At 41.8% G+C, this 22,397-nt stretch overlaps 1 protein-coding gene, 1 long non-coding RNA gene and 2 other non-coding genes across 5 annotated transcripts; 1 reads left to right on the plus strand and 3 right to left on the minus strand.

Annotated features, from left to right (window-relative positions):
• Window positions 1-399: 399 nt before the first annotated feature.
• LOC134371267 (U4 spliceosomal RNA) lies at window positions 400-540 on the minus strand. Its single transcript, XR_010022713.1, has one exon. It is a non-coding gene; the product is annotated as a U4 spliceosomal RNA (small nuclear RNA).
• Window positions 541-1,442: 902 nt separating this feature from the next.
• On the minus strand, window positions 1,443-1,583 carry LOC134371268 (U4 spliceosomal RNA). The gene has a single exon (XR_010022714.1). It is a non-coding gene; the product is annotated as a U4 spliceosomal RNA (small nuclear RNA).
• A 2,993-nt stretch (window positions 1,584-4,576) lies between these two features.
• SIRT4 (sirtuin 4) lies at window positions 4,577-14,167 on the plus strand. Of its 2 annotated transcripts, XR_010022645.1 has the most exons (5): window positions 4,577-4,616; window positions 9,141-9,638; window positions 12,301-12,595; window positions 12,709-12,921; window positions 13,843-14,167. XR_010022645.1 is itself a non-coding variant. In XM_063087111.1 (4 exons), the coding sequence occupies exons 2-4, from the start codon at window positions 9,142-9,144 to the stop codon at window positions 12,859-12,861; spliced, it is 945 nt and encodes a 314-aa protein (XP_062943181.1). In that variant the 5' UTR covers window positions 4,577-4,616; window position 9,141; the 3' UTR covers window positions 12,862-13,511. The 2 variants fall into 2 exon arrangements, 1 of the variants encoding a protein (XP_062943181.1); XM_063087111.1 differs by lacking the exon at window positions 13,843-14,167 and having other exon boundaries at window positions 12,709-13,511.
• A 4,317-nt stretch (window positions 14,168-18,484) lies between these two features.
• LOC134367470 (uncharacterized) lies at window positions 18,485-20,572 on the minus strand. Its single transcript, XR_010022416.1, has 3 exons — window positions 20,354-20,572; window positions 19,594-19,662; window positions 18,485-18,591 (listed from the first exon to the last, which is right to left on the minus strand). It is a non-coding gene; the product is annotated as an uncharacterized LOC134367470 (long non-coding RNA).
• Between the last annotated feature and the right edge of the window lie 1,825 nt (window positions 20,573-22,397).

A 22,397-nucleotide genomic window follows, 5' to 3' on the forward strand; every position in this document is an offset into this window, starting at 1 on the left:
TGCATACTGTAATCTAACAGACTGTACCTTTTTTTCCCCCTTTGGCTACCGGCTGGTACGGGAATCAGAACCCTTGACTTTATTACCAGCAACGAGGCTGGCCGGTTAGCTAAATCGGTAGAGCCTGGTGCTGACAACACCAAAGCTGTGGGTCACATCAGCCAGCCACACACAAAAGAAAGTCAGCATTAGCAATATCCATACCCTCTTTGAAAAGAAAAAATCCCACACACTTCCCGGCAACAACCCGGAACTTCGACCACCACAGTTCTCCTCCCAAAGCTGTAAAAAACCAAGGAGTGAAAAACCATGTACATACACATGAAATTGATCGCAACAAAAAACTGAAAAACGCCTAAACTCTCAAATCCTCTCTTTTTGAAAACGCGTAATATTCAGTCTCCGTAGAGACTGTCAAAAATTGCCAGTGCCGACTATATTTCAAGTCGTCACGGCGGGGTATTGGGAAAAGTTTTCAATTAGCAATAATCGCGCCTCGGATAAACCTCATTGGCTACGATACTGCCACTGCGCAAAGCTGAGACATAACCCCTGTCCCGCCCCTCCCATGGATGATAACTCCCTTTAAAGGGAGGGTGGGTAGCTGTCAGCGTATCAGCGCGTGTGATGCGTTCCTACTCGGGCACTTCTACCTACAGCCCTTCGGTGTAGGAGGTTTTCCGTAGTTGGATCATCTCGTGTGAATATTCAGATTTTGGAAACTGTAGCGCATTCGCTTGGGATGCTGGGGAATCTTATGCAAAGCAACCTAACGTCACAGAGTTGACTGGGTCGAGATTTGAACGTTGAGGAGAAGCTGAGCGGCGCGAAACCAATCGTGAGCTGGAGGGGCGAAGAGGGTTGACTAGCTGGGTGCTGGGGTGCAAAAACGGGCAGAAAGGGGAAGGGGTGCTTATTTTCAGAGAAAGAAGTTAACATCTCAAATGTGTTTCATCCCACAAAGGAAGGAAGGGGGGAAAAAGTCACTATTGCAAAAGCAGAATAGAGAAAATGCAGCGTAGGCAAACTACTAGGGTACTTCGAAGAATTAATGGAAAAAAAAAAAAAATAGAAAAGAGACGAGCTTGGCCAGTTATCTCACTTGGCGAGAGAGCGGTGTTTTAACACCAAGACAAAGGGTTCGAGGTCGACAGACGCCACAATAAAGAAAAAAGGGGGGAGGGCTGACGAGTTAGCTCAGTTGGTTAGAAAAGTGGTACCGATAACACCAAGGTTAGGATAGGAGTTCGATCCCTGGTACCCTCAACTGGCCAGACCCCAAGAACCAAGAAAGAAAGGATATACATATGTTAAGCAATGAACTTCTCGAGAAAGGAAAGAAGTGAGAAATAATCGGCAGAAACTTCACCGCTTACAGTAAATCGTTAAAATACTCACATAGCTGAAAAAAAAACCACTACCTTTTTAACAGAAATGTTCAGTCTCCGTAGAGACTGTCAAAAATTGCCAGTGCCGACTATATTTCAAGTCGTCACGGCGGGGTATTGGGAAAAGTTTTCAATTAGCAATAATCGCGCCTCGGATAAACCTCATTGGCTACGATACTGCCACTGCGCAAAGCTGGCGAGTACCGCCCCCTGCTCATCATCCCCAGTAAGTCAGCTTCCTTTTTCAGACAGGCGAGTTTGAGTCTCACGTAAAAACCTTCAATTATTGTTTGTTTGAAAATTGTACAACCATATGAAGATCTCTCGGAAATACTTAGCGGTTTCTGGATATTCGCTTGTGATTTCACTTGACTAGGTTTTTGTAGACAATGAAGCAAAGCATGATGGGAGGAAACATGCTAATAGACTTAATTCAGTGACTGCAAGGGGCAGCTAAGAGAAATAGGTTGTCTGGGTGCTGTTGTTCACTTGGCTCCGGGTTCGCGATATAACTACTTTCTCCGAAGTTTTTTTTTTTTTTTTTTTTTTTTTTTTCTCTTTTTAATGTTTTTTTTTTTATTGTGGTAAAGTATAAATAAGATAACATTTACCATTTTAACCATGTTTAAGTGTAAGTTCAGTGGTATTGAATGCATTCACCTAGTTGTGCAACTATCCCCTCCATTCATCTCCAGGACTTGTTTATCTTCCATACTGAAACTCTGTACCCTCTAAACTCCAGCTTCCCAGTCCTGTCTCCCTCCAGCCCCTGGCAACCTCCATTCTACTTTATCTCTATGAATTTGACCTCTCTCTAGGTACCTTACACAAATGGAATCATGTAATATTTGTCCTTTTGCGTCTGGCTTCTGTAACTTAGCATAATGTTTTTAAGGTTCATCCATGTTGTAGGGTGTATCAGGATTTCATTTCTTTTTATGGCTGAATAATATTCCACTGTATGGAATTTTGTTTATCCATTCATTCTTAGATGGATGGTTTCTATGTTTAATCCAAAAGGGCTTTCTTGGTTGGCCAGTTAGCTCACTCGGTTAGAGCCTGATGCTGATAATACCAAGGTCTAAGGGTTCAGATCCACTTAACCGGCCAGCAACCAAAGGGGAAAAAAAGAAAAAAATACAGTTTTCTGTGGACATACTAATTCAGAGGAGAGAGGCTAAAAGAGGCTTAATACCCACAGTATATGAAATTGTTTTTTTATTTTAACTTGTACTTTTATTTTATTTATTTATTTATTTATTTTGTCCTTTTCGTGACCGGCACTCAGCCAGTGAGTGCGGGAGCGTCGCAGCGCTCCCAGCGCCGCACTCTACCAAGTGCGCCACGGGCTCGGCCCTCACAGTATATGAAATTTGAAGTAATGTTCACCCTCACTGCCTATTTTCCTTTGGCAAATGGCAAACTGTTTAGAAACCTATATCTGGACTGATTTCTCCTCAGAACTGTATTCTCCAAAATACTTTTATTTTGGTTTTTACTATTCATTAAGATGCAAATACTGTAGAAGTTTCTGAGAAAGTGACATTTTCCCCAAAATTTTATTATAAAAAGTTTCAAACACAAAAAGTTCAAACAATTGTTCAGTGAACATTCATGTACTCATCATCTAGATATAAAAATGACATTTTGGGGCTGGCCACTTAGCTCATTTGGTTAGAGCATGTCGCTGATAACACCAAGGTCTAGGGTTTGGATCCCCATACTGGCCAGCCGCCAAAAAATAATAATAAAATAACAAAAATGATTTTTTTTTTTTTTTTTAAAGATGACCGGTAAGGGGATCTTAACCCTTGACTTGGTGTTGTCAGCACCACTCTCTCCAAAGTGAGCTAACTGGCCATCCCTATATAGGGATCCGAACCCTATATAGGGAGTGCGGTGTTATCAGCACCGCACTCTCCCAAATGGGCCACGGGCCGGCCCTAAAAATGACCTTTTTCAAGGTCTGTTTGGTGATGATGTGTAGTTATGTATTTACTTGTTTTCGTCATAGCCGTAACTGCTGGGATAGGGGAAAAAAACCCAGAAGAACAAAAAAGGAAAAGACTAGCAATCTGGTTAATTTAGATTATTTTACTTTGATCCAATCAAGGACTTAGTCATTAATTCTAGGTGGGGTCGAATTGTGAGAAATAAAAAGACGAAAGCCCTAATCTCACAAGGGTATCAGCCCTTGAGAATGTCTTGGGTGGCTCATTACACTCTGTCAGTAGCTATTAAGGGAAATTGTGTGCTTCACCAGCTGTCTTGGATGACTTCACACTCCACACATGACTTTCCCAGCACTAAGAGAAAAACTGGGGGAGGGTGGGGGAAAAAAAGAAAAATTGAAAGCTCAGCTAACTACTCCTCAGAGCAAGAGATTCTTTGGAGCCTAAAAGCACAATGGCTCTGTATTTCCAACCAATCTCAATTAATGATGCTCCTTCCACCTGAAGAACTGAAAAATTAAATCAGAATCTGTGGGAGTGAGACGTAGGCATTGTGTTGATTGATTTAATAAAATATAAAGATGAGAAATAAAATTGGAGAAGCCAAGTGGATAAGCACATTAGTCCATGTGTATTATATTTGGCTTTAATTGTTCATATTAACTTTTAAAACAACTTTTTAGATGTTTGTGAACCTATTTTTTTTCTGTTTTTCTTGTTTTCTTTTTTTGTCTTTCTGTTTTTGTCTTTGTGTGTGAGTGTGTGTGAACGTATTTCTTCATAACCCACTACACTATACCGTGGTGAATCAAATTCCACCGTAGGGAATTTGATTCCATAGCGGTGAATGGAAAAGATCAAAAACACTGTAGTTGAGGACGAGTCAAATCCATTATTAAAAGTTTCTATTTGGTGTTATAAGGCTGCGTCCTAACCAACTGAGCTAACCAGCCCCGAAAGCTTCTAAGAGAGGATGAATTCCTAATTTAGCGCCGTTTGGATGTGCTATTTCGCACTCAAGACATTGGTACGAAGTTCTAACCACTTTTCTCTCAAATACGTATCACTGTCCCGGGTGAGAGAGGAACAACAGGAACCAAGGTTCAAAACCTCTGCCGGGAAAGGCAGACAGGGGGCGCTCCTGGACGACCCAAAGGATTGTGGGACTTGTAGTTTTTCTCGCATCATTTCGGCTTCATGAACTACATTTCCCAAAATGCAAATGTAACCAGACAGTCCCACTGTCGGGTGTGAAGTGTCCATTAATCTGTGAAAGGTGAGTGTTTTCTGTGCGGGCTACAGGTTTCTAGAAGTTGTGGATTTCTTGTAAGGGACTCCATTTCTCCTCTTTGCCCTTGGTGGGGCCTGGAAGAGAGCAGCTTTTACCACAGAGCACGTTTTCAGCGGGGTTTCCCTGGCCCTTTGGTCTCAGGAAACCGGACTATGTATTTGTTTAGCTGTTCACGTTTTGCCGTGGAATGTCAAGGAGAAAACAGGATCCTGAACTCAGGTCCGGAAAGCCAAGCATAAAATAATGTTTACATTCGGGGTTCGTATCGCTAGAGAATTTCTGCATTATATCAAATAATAAGTTAAAGCCTTGTTGTTACAGCTAGAAAAGCTGACACGCAGGGGTCTTGTCTTTTTGCTGTGTCCAAGTAGCAGAGTTTGCAAGGGAGGGTAAACTAAAATAATATAGGAAAAATGAAAGAATAGAAAGTGTGTCTGTGTGCTTAATTGCATGGATAAAATTAAGAGCCTGAAAGGTCTGAGCAACAGCTTCTTTGTCAAAACCTTGGCATGCAAAAAAACAAAAAAACAAAAAATCCCGCAAAAAACTAAAAACTAAAACAAGTTTAAAAAAATTCTTGGCATGCTAGAACTCAAATGTGCTTCTCTTAATTCATGGAGAAATAAGATAATTCTATAAACAAAGTAAGAAGTAGGTTTATGGAACACATCCCCAAGGAATGGTATTAATTTAAAATATAGATAAATTTATTCCTCTTATAGAGACATCTTTAGATGCAGATATACATCTAAATATTAAATAATAATAATTAACTATTAAGGGATTTTTAAAATATTGGGTTAAGCCATTAAGCTTTTGAAATTTATAAAGAATTCAATTCTGACCAGCCAGGTGCTACTCAGAGAGAAAGAATAAGCTTTATGTTATGCTAGAATCCTGCTTTACTGTTTTTCTCTTCCCTCTCCTCCCTTTTTAAAATAAACCAAAATATACAATTTCCCTCGAATGCAGAAAGCCTTGGCAGATTCGCTGCCAGCCATTTGAAGTTAATTCGCATCTGCGGGCTGCAGCATAGTATAACTCTAGTTTAGGTTAAGAGGTCAGAAAGATAAGATTGGCTTAGGCTGTTATGAGATAGTCCAGTGTGTAGACAAGGTTTTATTTTGTGGAAGGTATTAGAGATTCTTGACCAGAAAAAAATTATTAAAAAGGTAATAAAAAAGGTGAGCTTGTTGTTTCAGGTTGGACTCATAGGACTCAGGAGAGTGTGCTGGATATGGAGTCAGTTTATACTGGTGAGGGCCAGTTGTTAAATTTTCAGGAATTTGCTAAACAGTTGTTAAACCATCCTTAGCCTGAAATCAGCCATGATAGGATTATTTTCTTTATCTTTTTGAGGGGGTGGGGAGGCAGTTATGAGGGGAAGCCTGTTTACCATTACACTTCTGGCATGGGTCAGTTTTTCTATAAACCTGGAGCTCTAGTGTTCAATGCATCATTGAGTTATCAGATTCTCTTTTTTACTTTTTGGCAGCTGGCTGCTCTGGGGAAATGACCCATAACCTTGGTGTTAAAAGACTGTGCTCTAACCAACTGAGCTAACCTGCCAGCCCTAGTTATCAGATTCTGAGCTAGCTCACACCCTTACAGATTTTACAAAAGATTGGATTACAAAGTAAAATCATAAATACACTGTAGGTGTGTATGGGGAGGGGGGCTGGAGAAGAGCTGTACCTTTTCAGTGAAAGATATGCTTGTTCATTTTGGGGCTACCGTTCAAGGTACCGAAGTCATTGATTAATTCATTATCAGTAGGTTGTTCCAATAAGCATGGAATCTGCCACCAGGAGTACTACGGTCTGGATGGATAGCTTTCTCAGATAATGTAAAAACCCGTGCATGTTTCCAATACATTTATCTAATAACTAGATAGCCTTATCTTCCATAAAACAGTATTGTATTCATTTACAACAAATTCCTACTCCCCAGTTGTTTCTCAATATCGTGCTGTTTATTGGCTCTCACTACCCTCCTTATAATATTTAAGGGTCCAAGTTTGCTGATTATTAGATACTTTTCAGGTTGGCAGCTTTCATATATAAATTGGAGAGGTCTTGAAATCTCATCAGTAACCTGCTCCCAAATGCAACTTAGGGGGGACTATTTGGGGGTAATAAGATGCTACCCAAGCTTTTATTTGTGGATTCTTGCTAGAGACACTTTCTAATTTGGGTACACTCTCTTCCTTCTTTTCTTTGTTTCCATTATCGCTGACCTATAGTTTGGGGGGTGTCTGTATTTTTTGAGGCCTTAGCCCTTATTTATCACTGTACAGTTGATAATCATGTGCCCTTGCTTTCATTTTTGTTTAGACCCAGGGCTACATGAGGGAGCTACACTTTTAAGTTACCTGCCCCAGTTCTCTTTGTACATTTAATTTCAAATACATTTTCTTCAAATACTATATGACTGCTAATATGGTCCAGATACTGTTTTGTCTACCTTTAAGAAAAAACCAGGGCCGGCCCATGGCTCACTTGGGAGAGTGTGCAGCTGATAACACCAAGGCCACGGGTTTGGATCCCTATTATAGGGATGGCCGGTTAGCTCACTTGGGAAAGCATGGTGCTGACAACACCAAGTCAAGGGTTAAGATCCCCTTACCGGTCATCTTTTAAAAGAGAAAAGAAAGAAAGAAAAGAAAAAACATTCCACATTTTAGCTTCTCTTCAAATTCTCTTCTCCGTTCTCTTTTCCTCTTCTCATTTGATCTCTGATCATATCTGTTAAACTGTTAAAATTCAAACAATATTAGCATTTTCCTTCATCTCCTTTATGCACTCCCACTGTCCTGGTTTCGTTTGGCATTTATGCACTCCCACTGTTTTGGGTACACCACATGTTCCCCTAAGGAATTATTTATTTATTTATTTATTTATTTTTGTGACCGGCCGCACCGAGCGCACCGGCCATCCTTATATAGGATCCGAACCCGCGGCGGGAGCGCTGCAGCGCTCCCAGGGCCGCACTCTCCCGAGTGCGCCACGGGGTTGGCCCAAAGGAATTACTTTTTTAAAAAATTTTTTTATTGTGGAGATAGAATAATATAATGAACCATCACCCAGCTTCAACAGTTAACAATTCTTGGCTGATCTTGTTTTGTTTGTATATTCCTATCTACTCCACACCCCTCCCAATATTATTTTGAAGGAAATCCTTTTGGATGTATCATTTCATCCCAAATTTTATCATGGGGGGGCTGGCCAATTAGCTCAGTTGGTTAGAACACGTTGTTAAAATGCTAAAGTCAAGGGTTCAGATCCCTGTATTGGCCAGCCTCCAAGACAAAAAACAAAAAAGTTTTTGGCACGTAATGCTACAGGATGAGGACTTTTAAAAAAAAAATCACAATACTATTTGTCATACATACAAACAAACAAATTAACAGTAATTCCTTAATATTATCAATATCTGCTTAATGTCCAATTTTCTAATTTTTCTAAGTTTGTTTGAATCAGGATCCAAATAAGTCCCCCATATTGCAATTGGTTGGTATGTCTTTATTTTTTATTTTATTTTATTTGTGGCTGGCCAGTATAGGGATCTGAACCTTTGACCTTGGTTTTATCAGCACCAGGCTCTAACCAAGTGAGCTAACTGGCCAGCCCCTCAATATGCTTTAAATCTCTTTAATATATAATTCCCCTTTGTATCTATCTCTACCTCATGCAATTTATTTGTTGAAGAGACTGATTTATTTGTCCTGTAGAGTTTCCCATGGTCTGGACTTTGCCAGATGACAAAAGATATCATCTAACACATTGCTCTGTCTTTATTTCCTATAAATTGGTAATTAGCTCTAGAGACTTGATCAGAGTAAACTTTTTTTGGGGGGGGGGGATCACATCTTGGGCAATGGTATGCTCCTTCATCAAGAATCTCACAATTCTGGGTGTCTCTATTTTTGTAATGTTAGCAGCTCAGTGTCTAGATCTTACTTATTTTTTTTTTTCTTATTTTCAGCTATAAAAATAAAGTTCTGGGCCGGCCCCATGGCTCACTCGGGAGAGTGCGGCACTGGGAGTGCTGAGGCCACGAGTTCGGATCCTATATGGGGATGGCCGGTGCGCTTACTGGCTGAGCGTGGTGCAGACAACACCGTGCCAAGGGTTGTGATCCCCTTACCAGTCAGAAAATAAATAAATAAATAAATAATAAAAATAAAGTTCTGATATATGCTACAACATTCTCCCTTCCTCCAGCCCTGGCAACTAGTAATCTATTTCTGTCTCTGTAGATTTACCTATTCTGGACATTTTATGTAAGTAGCACCATATAATATTTGTCTTTCTGTGACCGACTTCTTACATTTCGCATAATGTTTTCCATGTTTATTCATGTTGTAGCATGTGTCAGAATTTCATTGATTTTTATAGCCAAATAATATTTCATTCTATGGATGGACCATATTTTGCTTGTCCATCATCAGTTGGTGGTTACCATTGTTTTTAAAACCCAGTTTCTCACAAGAGGTTTCTTTTTCTCTAGAATGAGGATGAGCTTTGGGTTGACTTTCAGGTCAGCAAAAGACCATTGGACCATGAACCTCGGCCGGCAGTGCTCACATGGATCCATTGGGTTATTTGTGCCATGCAGTCCTCCTTTGGACCCTGAGAATGTCAGAGAATTACAGCGCTTTGTCACCCTTTCCAAGAGACTCCTAGTGATGACTGGGGCAGGAATCTCCACTGAGTCGGGGATCCCAGACTATAGGTCAGAAAAGGTGGGACTTTATGCCCGCACTGACCGGAGGCCCATCCAGCATGTTGATTTTGTACGGAGTGCTCCAATCCGCCAGCGGTACTGGGCGAGGAACTTCGTAGGCTGGCCTCAGTTCTCTTCCCACCAGCCTAACCCTGCACACTGGGCTTTGAGCAACTGGGAGAAACTCGGAAAGCTGTACTGGTTGGTGACCCAAAATGTGGATGCCCTGCACACCAAGGCAGGGAGTCAGCGCCTGACGGAACTCCATGGATGCATGCACAGGTGCAGTAAGGTCTAAATGCTTTGGAAGCAAAAATGTGTGCTGTTTCCTGAGAGCAGGGCCTTTGGCCGCTGTCTTGATCACTGTTGTCTTAGTCAGACCTTGAGGAAAGATTTAGGAGCAAGTTGTTTAGTGTGGAGTTGATCTCAGTAAATTCAGTGAGGGAGTGGAGAAGTAAAACAGGCTGGAGAGGAAAGCCGAGAAAGGGTCACTGCTTTGGGCAGCTGAGACTCAATCCTGTGAAGGACCCTTGACTATCTAGGACATGCTTCAGAATTGTTTCCCTGAAAGTTGACGAAGCTGGCGTATTTATCCACCATCCCTCCTTCATCCAGGGTCAGTCTTGGGGAATTAACTCAACAATTTGACACTGTTCCTTCTGAGAAGTCTCCCATGGCTAGAGAACACCTTAATTAAGCAAGAGAAAGGCAGGAAGCTGCTTATAAAAAAACTGTGTGCAAGTGGCCTTCAGGGTCTACTCCAGGGGATGTGAGCATAATGCCAATGGCATATACTGGGTCTCCAGTGCCAAGATACATAGAACACAATATAGCCTGGCATATAGTCAGAACTCAGTAAACATAAATGGAACAAATACATGGGCAGGGTATCATGCCTGTAGCCTTGGCAATAACTTGTAGCTAATTGGAGATCTTTGCATTATCTTTAAACCCCAGAGATCCTCCTCTGAGGGCTGAAATCAATCTGCCCACATAAAATATTTACTGGATGTCTGTAATATGTGGTGTGTATTGGCACGCTACTTGGTGGTGTGGAGGGGTCAAAACGAAAATATACAACATGGTCTGCTTTATACATGGGAACTTTGTAATGTTTGAGAGGACACAAAAATAACATGTTTAATGACAACTCAACAGGTGATTGTTAAATTGTGTGATTCCTGATGTGTATGCTGTACACATTCAAAGAAACAGATTAACTAAAGATTGGAATAATCGAGGATTTAATGGGAAAGGTGGGCCTTGAGACTGGCTCAAGTTTGATTAGGCAAAGGGGAAAAAGAGGGCTTTCTAAATGAAGGAAATTTGTAGAACCCAGAGGAGTCTGGCCTGGCCTCTGTGGAGGGTATGGGCTGGGAACTAGTATGAGTCAGTGGGAAGGCTAGACCTAAATCATGGTTGTATTTGAAAATCAGACAGGGCAGTTTGGGTCTGTTGTGAAACCCCAGAGGGGACTATTAGTGTTTTCAGAACAAGAAAGCAACATGATAAAAATAGCACTTGAAGAAGGCTGAACAGGATTAGAAAAAATGGGTCAGGGAGGTCAGCCTGAAGGACCCAGATTAAGGTGGTAATGGGGGAACTAGAGAGTTAATGATGCCTATCACATTTTTTTCATGATGAACTTCTTTTTTTGGTGGCTGACCAGTATGGGGATCCAAAACCTTGACCTTGGTGTTATAATACCGCAACTGAACTAACCAGCCAGCCCTCATGATGAAAATTTCAAACATTCACAAAAGTAAAGAGAATAGTATAATGAATTACCATATACCATCACCCAGATTCTAAGATTTTATCAAGTTTATTCTCCCTGTCTTTTCTTATACATTTAAAACCAAATCCAAGACTTTTTGTCATTTCATAGGAGGCCTTTAAAAAAATCAACATAATCTGATGGCTGACTAAATTAAAAGGAGAAAAATGAGGAACAAATTTTTTCCAAGGGTTTCGGTCGGAGTTTCTGGAGGAATGATGGTGATAGAGAAGTTGGGGAGGGGTGGTTGAAGATAGAGGTTAAGCTTGACAGGACAGACAAGAAGACTTGGAAGGGGCTGGCCAGTTAGCTCAGTTAGTTAGAGTTCGGTGTTATAACACCAAGGTCAAGGGTTTGGATCCCTGTACTGGCCCCCGCCCCCACAAAAAGACTTGGAGATTGGACTGGAGATTGGACTAGAGCTTGGGAGAGAGATAGAGAAGGAAACCATTACACAGAGGCATTGAGGCAATGAAAACGAGAGCTCCCGAGGAGGGGAACATAGAAAGAAAACAGGATGGAGGACTTCAGTAAGAGCATTCAGAGGAGGAACCAGCTAAACAACCTTTTATTTTTCTTTCAACAATTATTTAGTGAGTACCTACTATGTGCAGGCACTGTTCTAGGTGGTAGGCGGAAGCACAGTGGCCAAAAGACACAAAGTGCTCGCTCTCACGGAAGTCATGTTCTGGTGATTAGACAGATGAGAAGAGAACCAGAAGACTGTGTGTCAAGGAAACCCAGGGGGAGAAGTGTTTTATAGAGAGGATGGTGATAGACAACAACAATCACAGCAGATAGAAAGAACAAGAGACAGAGGGAAAAAACACTGGTTTTGGCACTAAGGAAGTCATTTGGTAGAGCATTTGCAGTTGTATTAAGGATACAAGCAAGCTAGCAAAAGGTTAAGCAGGGAGTGTGTAGTAAGGAAACAGATGTACATTACTTGTTCTAGAAGGTTGGCAGTGGAAGGAAGGTGAGAAACAGGGTGGTAGCTAAAGAGGTCATGAGAAAGTATGCCTAAAATGGGGAGGGGTAGGGGGACTGTGGGTGGTAGGAAAAGAAAGCAGTGATGGAAGGGCTGAAAATGGTTGGGGATGAAACATCTTCAGCAGCTTTGTGCCTCCCAAGGACATACTGTTCAACTGGTCTCTTCTTTGGTTACAGGGTCCTCTGCTTGGGTTGTGGTGAGCAGACTCCCCGGGGGATGCTGCAGGAGCGCTTTGAGGTCCTGAACCCCACCTGGAGCGCTGAAGCCCATGGCCTGGCTCCCGATGGTGATGTCTTTCTCTCAGAGGAGCAGGTACAGAGCTTTCAGGTCCCATCCTGCATTCGATGCGGAGGCCCTCTGAAACCAGATGTGGTTTTCTTCGGGGACACAGTAAACCCTGACAAGGTTGATTTTGTGCACCAGCGTGTAAAAGAAGCCGACTCGCTCTTGGTGGTGGGATCGTCCTTGCAGGTATCTGCAGTAATTGGCCCTTTTGTGGGATAGGGAGTCTTGGAGAGGCTCCTTATTTGGTTTATCTTTTCTTGTATCTAGAGAGCTCTTACATATGTCTTCTCCTCTTGCAGGTGTACTCTGGTTACAGGTTTATCCTCACTGCCCGGGAGAAGCAGCTACCAATTGCAATATTGAACATTGGGCCCACACGGTCAGATGACTTGGCCTGTCTGAAACTGGATTCTCGTTGTGGAGAGTTGCTGCCTTTAATAGACCCACGCTGACCACAGCGTGATGTTTCTGAACCAGAAACAGGGATTTTCACTTGAATTCTGCTGCTAAAGGTAAATGCCATCTCAGATGACAGACAGATTCCAGTTCCCATTCCACTGAGAGTAGTAGGGTGCACTGTATGTATGGCCATTCTTAATTAAAACTAATTTTTTAAATACATAAAACTACAGTGTTTGAAAGGCTATGATTTTCAAGTTCTAGGCACAAAGCTATTTAAGACAGTAAATGTTCCAAAATCTGCCACTGCTTTTAAAAAGCAATGCCCCATTATTTGAAATAACAGCTTTATTGAGATAAAACTCACATACCATAAAGTTTACCCTTTAAAGTGTAAATTGACTGGTTTTTAGTTCACTCACAAAGTTGTGCATTTATTACTACTATCTAGTTCCAGAACATTTTCACCATCCCAAGAAGAAATCTTACATCCGTTAGCAATAATTCCCTATTCCCCACCACTATCATCACCACCCCTAGCCCCTGGCAACAATTCATTTCAAACAGTATTTGGCCTTTTTTCTGGGTTCTCTAATTAGCATAATGTATCCAAGTTTCATCCATATAGTAGCATGTTTCAGTACTTTATTCCTTTTTATGGTTGAATAAAATTCCATTGTATCAATATAATACATTTATCAGTTAATGGACATTTGGGTTGTTTCCACTTTCTGGCTATTATGAATAATTCTGCTCTGAACATGTGCATAAGTTTTTGTGTGAAAATGTTTTCATCTGTCTTGAGAATATACCTAGGAGTAGAATTGTTGGGTCAAATGGTAATTCTTGTTTAACTTTTTGAGACTCTTCCAGGCTGTTTTCCAAAGTGGCTACACCATTTTACATCCCCACTGGCAATGCACAAGGATTCCAGTTTCTCCACATACTTGCTAACACTTGTTAATATATCTTTTTGATTACAGCCATCCTTGTGGGTGTGAAGTGGTATCTCATAGTTTTATTTTTTTTGGCAGCTGGCTGGGAAGGGAATCCGAACCTTGACCTTGGTGTTATCAACACCATGCTCTAACCAACTGAACTGACCAGCCAGCTGAGACATTTTTTAACAGTCCAGGCCAGTTGTTTTGCAAAATGTGTTTGTATTTGTTTGACTGTTTTCCCATTATTAGATTCTAGATAAATATTTTTAGCAGAAATACAACATCAGTATAAAATAGGTTGAAGTGTCAGGAAATTTTAAAAATAAAGAAAAACTGGGAGGAAACAGTTCCACTATTCAAATTATAGCAAATTTTAAATATATACAAAATTTGAGAGAATAGTGTAATGAACCCTTATGTACCCATCACGAGCTTTCAGTAATAATCAACACATGGCCAATCTTTTTTTTTGGTGACTGGCTGGTACGGGGATCTGAACCCTTGACCATGGTGTTATCAGCACCATGCTCTATCCAACTGAGCTAACCTGCTCAGTTGGTTAAATAATACCAAACATTATTTTATTTCATTTGTAAATACTTAAATATGTATCTCTAAATCTTTTTTATATAATTACAACATCATAATCACACCTAAAAAATTAACAATAATTCCATAACATCATCAACTATCCCCTCAGTTGTCAGATTTCCCTGGATTATCTCATTATTTTTTTAGAGTTGGTTTGTTTGAATCCAAACAGGGTCCAGAAATTGCATTTGGTAAATAATGTATCTTAAATCTATGAGTACAAACATGTTTTTAAAAGATAAGTTTTATTGGGATGTAATTCACATATTATACAATTCACTCATTTAATGTATACAATTCAGTAGTTTTTAGTATATTTCCAGAAGAGTAGAACCACTTTTTTTTTTTTTAAAGATGACCGGGAGCCAGCCCGTGGCTCACTCGGGAGAGTGTGGTGCTGATAACAGCAAGGCCACGGGTTCAGATCCTATATAGGGATGGCCGGTTGGCTCACTGGCTGAGCGTGGTGCTGACTACACCAAGCCAAGGGTTGAGATCCCCTTACCGGTCATCTTTAAAAAAATAAATAAATAAATAAATAAATAAATAAATAAATAAAAGATGACCGGTAAGGGGATCTTAACCCTTGAGTTGGTGTTGTCAGCACCACGCTCAGCCAGTGAGCCAACCGGCCATCCCTATATGGGATCCGAACTCGAGGCCTTGATGTTATCAGCACCAGACTCCCCCAAGTGAGCCACAGGCCGGCCCAAGGAGTAGAACCACTTTTTTGAAAAAAATAGATGTTATCTTTTAGAGCAATTTTAGGTTCACAGCAAAATTGAGCAGAAATTAAAGAGAGTTCCATTGGTAATGGGACATGAAAATCAACTACATTGTATATTGATAAGTTAAAAAGAAAAAAAAGAGAGATCCCATATATCCCCTGCCCCCCCCGCCCCACCTTTCGCACAGTATATAACTATTCACCTACTGAAGGACATCTTGTTTGCTTCAAAGTTTTGGCAATTACGAATAAGGGTGCTATAAACATCCATGTACAGGTTTTTGTGTGGACATGTTTTCAACTTGTGGGTAAACACCAGGAGTGTAATTGCTCAATCATATGGTAAAAGTATGTTTAGTTTTGTAACAAACTGCCAAACTGTCTTCGAAACTGGCTGTACCATTTTGCATCCCCACCAGCAGTGAATGAGAGTTCTAGTACAACAACTTTTTAAAAACCTTTTTTAAAAAAAATTTTGGTGGCTGGCCAGTACAGGGATTGAAACCTGACCCTGACCCTTAGTGTTATCAGCACCATGCTCTAGCCAACTAAGCTAACTGGCCAGTCTAAAAACTGTTTTAATTGAAGTATACTATACATACAGAGAAGTGCACATATCTTAAGTGGACAGCTTATAAAGACGTGCAGCATCCAGATCAAGGAAAAGGATGTTACTAGCACACAAGAAGTCCCCATGGCACAACCACTTTTTAATATAGTTTTAAACTAGTTTCATATTAATAGGATAATACATATTTATTGTAGAAAGTTTGGATGATACAGAGAAGTGGGGAAAAAAAAAAGAGACAAATTACCCATAATCTCACCACTAAGATACCCAAGTTTAACATTGTGGTATAATTAAATCTGTTTTTTCTAAAATTGAATCAAGCTGTGCTTTATTACATCCTGTGTGTTTTATTACATCCTGTTTTCACTTATAACAATATACTGTGGCCATCTTTCCATGTCCTAAGTGCTGTGGTTTTTTGAATGGAAGGCTGATGTTTAGCTATTCCCTCCACCCCACTCCCAGTTTATCTCGGCATTAATTTGTTTCATTTCTTTTCAGATCCCTAAGGATTAATCCCTTTTTCCTCAAGCTAATCAAAGCTCAATGAGTGCAGCCTGCAGAGGGCAGCAAACCAAAAATCTCTCTGCCAGCCCATCTGAATTGGGCAGGTTTCAGGTTTTCAGGCTGAGATTTGCCCCTGAAGAAAGACTTTTTCAAAGGAGCAGCTGCTCTTGATAGGAAAACTACATTCATTTCCTTTCACCTCACCTGGCAGAAGCAATGGCCTGGAAAATATGTAGACCAGAATGGTCTCTGGAGTGCTAACTGAAAATATTGATTTTTTTTTTTTTAAATGAGCAATGGCATCAATGAATTTTTTATTAACCAAAGATTTTTTCTTTTCTTTCTTTCTTTTTTTTTTTGACAGCTGGCTGGTATGGGGATCCAAACCCTTGACCGTGGTGTTACAACACCACACTCTAACCAACTGAGCTAACCGGCTAGCAGGAAATTATTTCTTAATAGCATTCCAGGTGTGTGGGCTGTACATTTATATATTTTTTAATCAGTCAAAAAGAGAATGGGGCATTATGACGCAGTTCTCTAAGGATTTCTACTTGATTTCAGCTGTCAGAATGAGACACCTGCCTTGAGCCCAGACAGCAGAGAGGAAATGGTGAATTCTCAAGTGGGCTCTTAAGTTGATTTGTTCTGCCAGGAAAGCCGCAAGACTTGTTTGATTACTGCATTAGTCAGAAAGAATCAGTGTACCAGGCTAAAACTTTCTGCACAATCTCATTAAAAAGTGAGGTAGATGAAAGAATCACAGCCTATTCAGGACAGCTTTTGTCTAACATTAGGGCAGGCAATACATGTTCATCTTGCACCTGCCTAGGAAGCAAATTTCAGTTAACTGGGATAATCCAAGAACTTGAAAACACAGAATTCTTTTCACCTACACAGCTACAGGTTTGCTCATAGTCATTAATTCTGAAGAGATGTAAGGTTGTAATTCTCATTCCAGTTTTTTGCAGATGGAGATCCTAAGGTGCTTTGAACCAGATTTCCTCAGTTACCCAGTCAGTACCACAATTATATTAAACTTTGGGTCTTTTTTTTTTTTTTTAAAGGTGACCGGTAAGGGGATCTTAACCCTTGACTTGGTGTTGTCAGCACCACGCTCACCCAGTGAGCTAACTGGCCATCCCTATATGGGATCCAAACCTGTGGCCTTGGTGTTATCAGCACCACACTCTCACGAGTGAGCCACGGGCCGGCCCAAACTTTGGGTCTTTTGAATTTCAAACCATACTCATCAACAAATTGTATCAACAGTTATTGACAGACACTGTATTAAAGTATTAACAATACAAAGATACAACTTCTTACCCTCAAGTGGCTCACAGAGAATATGTTTTTTCCCCCCTACTACCACCCTTATTCTCTACCAGAAAATGTCATGGAGTAGTGCACAGAATGATAGAGAAAAATTTAGCCAATCCCCCTCATTTTATTTTTGAAGAAACTAAGATCCAGCCTTACCTAAAGCCACGCTATATTAGTTTCAGAGCCAGGACTAGAATCCAAGTAGACTTTCCTTCCAGTTCTTATCTTTTTAAACAATGCTTCTCAGTTGTCTGCACATTGTGATTATGGCAGATTATGGTCAGCCTAAAATTGAAGTAAAAGCCTGGCCAACGAGACCAGGCATGGCTGAAATGTGGGCAGTGGAAAGCAGGTTAGGTTGCTGGGCAGGGAAGGGAGACTCTTTCAGCACCTCACTGCTGGTAGGAGTCACGAAATCAAATCTTAAGGGCCTTAGGAATGTTCACTTTATTCATATTTCCTCCTGAGATGGAATTATTTCCAAAAAATTTGGCCCAAGAGTAACTTGGTATTTTCTGAAGCTGATGCTCTTCAGCTCTGCCTCCTTGTTTTACATCTTTTGCTTTCTGCCACTGTGGTAGTTCCTACCCCACTGTACATGGCCTCAGTTGAAGTAAAAAATATCAACTAGTGGGTGCTATCAGTTGCCACAGCCCTGGTTATGTGGTTTTAACTGCATAATCCCAGCCTTGGGCATGACCTTTTGTTGTGTCCTCACTCCAGTTTCTGCAGCTATGCTCTGCTATCACAGTTTTAGCAAGTAGAAGTCACAAAGGCAAACAGGTACATAAGACTGGAAGCTTCCTCCCCACTAACTCATAGTCCTCCTTTTATGCTCTCATATATTGAATATCCTCTCACCTGTCTCTTAAATAAAAGCATTTTTTGAGCACATTCTATATCCCAAGCACTGTGTAAAGCATTTTTCAATATATTAGCTCACTAATAAAAGTTAACCCCACAAGAGATGCTTGGGCATGCATAAAGGTCGGTCTTCAGTGAACTTTACCTGAGAGGATCAAAGGGAAGACCAATAGGAAATTCTACACTCCTAGGTAGGATGTCCAACTGTCACAGATTGCCCAGTAGTGAGGGGGTTTCCCAGGATGCAGGACTTTCAGTGCTAAAAACAGAATGAGTTGGTCACTGTATTAGTTCGTTTATGTTGCTTATAACAAAATACCTGATGAAACTGGGTGATTTATCAAGAAAAACGATATTTATCGCTTAGAGTTTCTGAGGCTTGGAAGTCCCAAGTCCATCTGATGGTGGCGAAAGTGACCCAGGTGTCTCACATTGCAAAATGGTGCAAGCAGAGAGAGCAGAGAGATAGACTCTCCCCTACTTTTAAAGCCCTCAGAACCATGCCCCTGACCACTACTTTTAAACCATTCACTACTGCACGATCCTACAATTCAATCATCTCTTCAAGGCTCCACCTTTCAATTACAATAACAGGATTTCCCACCCTCTTAACAGTCACAATGGTGACTAAGTTTCTAACACATAAAACTTGGGGAACACAATTCAAGTTCAGGGAGTTTTGGGGGGACATAAGTCAATCCACTACAGTCACCCTGACCATCATCGAACTCATCCAATAGAGGTTGCTGAGATGTAATGATTCCAGATACATTATCCTTGCTGAGATTCAAGACAGTGCTTTGAGAGCCAGATTTTTTTTTTCCTAAATTTTGTCATAAAAACAAAATTCCACTTCATGAAGTAAAAAAATTAAACTAATCCAAGAAAGAGTATTTTCCCCTCATCTTATTAGAAAAGAAATACAGCATGAAATTGAAACACTTAAGGTATAGACAGATGTGGAATTTAGTCCCTGTCTTGCTACTTACTAGTTAGATGAACTTGGGCAAATTATTTTATCTAATCTTCAGGCCTTCTCTATAGGTGAGGATAATAGTAGCTAGCTACCTCACTGAGTTATTGTGAAGATTTTTAAAAAGAGAACGAGTGTTAAGTTCATAGCACAGTGCCTGGCATACAATAAGCAAATGTCGCTATTATCATTAGGATATGGGAGGAGGGCAGGATGGTGGGAGTGGAAGCCATCCTATCTGCCTAACCTTTGTAACCTATGAGCTAACGGCCGGCCCCTCCTTCATACCTTATTGAGCACTTTAACAACTCGACTTCACGACGATTTTCTCCAGGACCTCACTTCCTTTCTGTGCACCTGTTTTGTCATTTGTAAAAAATTACAAAAGCACGTCTTGATGTAATAAAACCTGAAGAAAATAAAAAATGAGTATCCTTCCCTCTCCTTCCCCTTAGGAAATAATATTTATTGAACACTTAGGATACAACAAGCACTGTAGAAAGCATTGTAAACAACGCATTCGCTCACGGAAGACCCTCAACGCTGTGATATCTGATATGGGCTCTATCGTTTCTTTTGAAAGATGAGGCTCCTGAAGCTCGGAGACCTGAGGTAACTCTCATGTAACTAGATCAGTAATCAAACCGTCTGTCCAATTCTGAGCTCGCTCTCGCTCTCGGTGGGGTAACTGAGCAACTGAACCTGGGGAAGGAGGAAGGCAAAGATCAAGAAACTTCCTGACCAAGGCGGGGTCCTGAAAGATGCACATGCTTCCTTCCACCAGCTGGGAAAAGGGAGTGCATTTCAAAGGAAGGAAACCAACGCAAAAGTAAGGACATTAGACCCGCAAATCCCATTACTTCTCTCTTCTAGGTGGGCGTGGGGATTTAAGTGTGAACTTGGGGCGCCTCAGAGGCCCTTGTCTCACCCAACATCCACTCTCTCTGCTTGACCACCCCTTCTCTTTGCCCCCCTCTGCTTCCCTGCACCCCACTTTCTCAACCTCCTCACCCCTCCCCGGGAAAAAAGCAACGGAGGGACCGCCAACCGGAAACTGGAGGGGGAAGAGCGGTGAGTCATGCCGAGAGGGACGAGCACAGCGCGGAAGTTGGCTCAATGTTGCACACACGTGAGTTCACCCTCTTTTCACACTCGAGCGCCCATTCTGTCATTCCTGTCGGACTCTGCTCGGGAGAGCGCCACCAGGGCTCCGGGAAACTGCACACAGAGCCACTATCACCGCCACCTCAGGAAGCCGCCACCTGAAGCCCCGTCAGCAGCAACTACGCCTGCGCAGAGTTGGGCCCTAGGAGAGCTAGAGGGGCGGGGTCTGCGCCCGGGAGGGGAGGAGGTTGGCCGGGGCTGGGCCGCTGCTCGCCAATAGGAAAGAGAGACCGAGAGCCACGTGCTCATAAACCACCCAATCACACATCCTACTCCAAAATCCGCACCCTCGCCGCCTTGGAGAGGAGATGAGAGATCCACCGTGTTGGGCGCGAAGGGTCACGTGACTCGAAAAGGTAAATACGGTCACGTGTTTTCCCCGCTTGACTTAACCTTTACGCAGCACTGTACCTTCATGAAGCAGTTGTTTAATGAGTATGTGTGATGTGCTAGACACTGTGAAGATCCTCCGGCTGCCAGAATGTAATCCCGCCTTCAAATTATTCTCAGTCCAGTTTATTTAGTTATTTATTCATCCAAATCATCCCATCCAGCGTGGTGTTATAACACCAAGGTCGAGGGTTCGGATCCCCGTACCGGCCAGCCGCCAAAAATAAATAAACAAATAAACCTTGTAACCAAATCATCCCAGCCGCTGTACTAGAGTTTCCCGTATCCCACTTCTACTACAATGAACACCCAGCAGATGCTCGCTAAAAGATTGTTAAGAAATTTATTCTCTCCCCTCAACCCTTGGGATAATGAAAAAGAGGTAGTTTATTTATTTATTTTTTTAATAAAGATGACCGGTAAGGGGATCCGAACCCGTGGCCTTGGTGTTATCAGCACCACACTCTCCCAAGTGAGACACGGGCCGGCCCTAAAAAGAGGTAGATTTTTATGTCAGAGGATATTTTACAGCCCAGCTATTGCTGTGACTCTGTTCTCGCTCTTGTTTGTTTTGTCATCCAAAATTTAGAAAATGGCAATAAGCACTAATCTAACAACCCATCTCTCTTCTATCCAAACGGGGGCTTTCTTTCCATTAAGAAAGACGTTTATGGCCTTTACAGTTCGTTGAAGGCTGAGGCCGGATCTAACTTAATTTTGTATCCCTTGCAGTCCTACCAAAGCATACTATGCAAAGAATGGCCATGCCATCTATGCTCGTTAAATCTGAAAATAGTCCCATTCTTCTCTGCCAAAGAATCAAAAAACCCAGTTGGATGCCCTGCTCGTTGAGTGAAGAAAATCTGCTGGCATCACCTGAGCCCCGCTCCCGAAAAGGGTGCCGCTTCCCCTGGGGAGGGGGACAAAGACCCCCCCCCACCGCCGGCCCATGAGGATATTGCCGTGAAGGGCTCAGTGGCTGCAGCAGGAACCGGACCGGCACCGGAGAGGCGGCGGTGTTGGCGGCGGCGGCAGCGGCAGGCCCTTCTCACCCGAACATCAGGGCCCTCCAGACCCAGGCGCCCCAACAATATCTCCTCAAGCCAAAGCCCCAGGACCCCAAGGAGTGCATTTGCACACCCTCCCACCCAACTCCACCTTGGGACCTGACCTGACTGACAGACATTTACCAGCCAGCTGCCCCCAACAACTCGCCCTAAGAGAGCCGGTCTGCCTGCTGTGTTCATCAGACTGCCCAGTGGAACAGAAGATACTCTGCTCATTTCATCTGATCTGTGGACTGTGAAACCCCCTGCCACAATGAATAAACATCAAAGAAAAGATACCAGAAATACGAAAAATCAAGAAAGTACGCCACCAAAAGATAATAAATCTCAAGCTCTAGGTCCTATAGAACAAAAAGCCCTTGAAATGACTGACAAAGAATTTCGAGTGATAATTCTAAGGAAACTGAATGAGATACAAGAAAACTCAGCTAGACATCATGATGAAACGAGGAAAAGTATACAGGACCCGAA

The sequence above is a fragment of the Cynocephalus volans genome, chromosome 2, assembly GCF_027409185.1.
Source record: "Cynocephalus volans isolate mCynVol1 chromosome 2, mCynVol1.pri, whole genome shotgun sequence".
NCBI classification, from domain to species: Eukaryota; Metazoa; Chordata; class Mammalia; order Dermoptera; family Cynocephalidae; genus Cynocephalus; species Cynocephalus volans.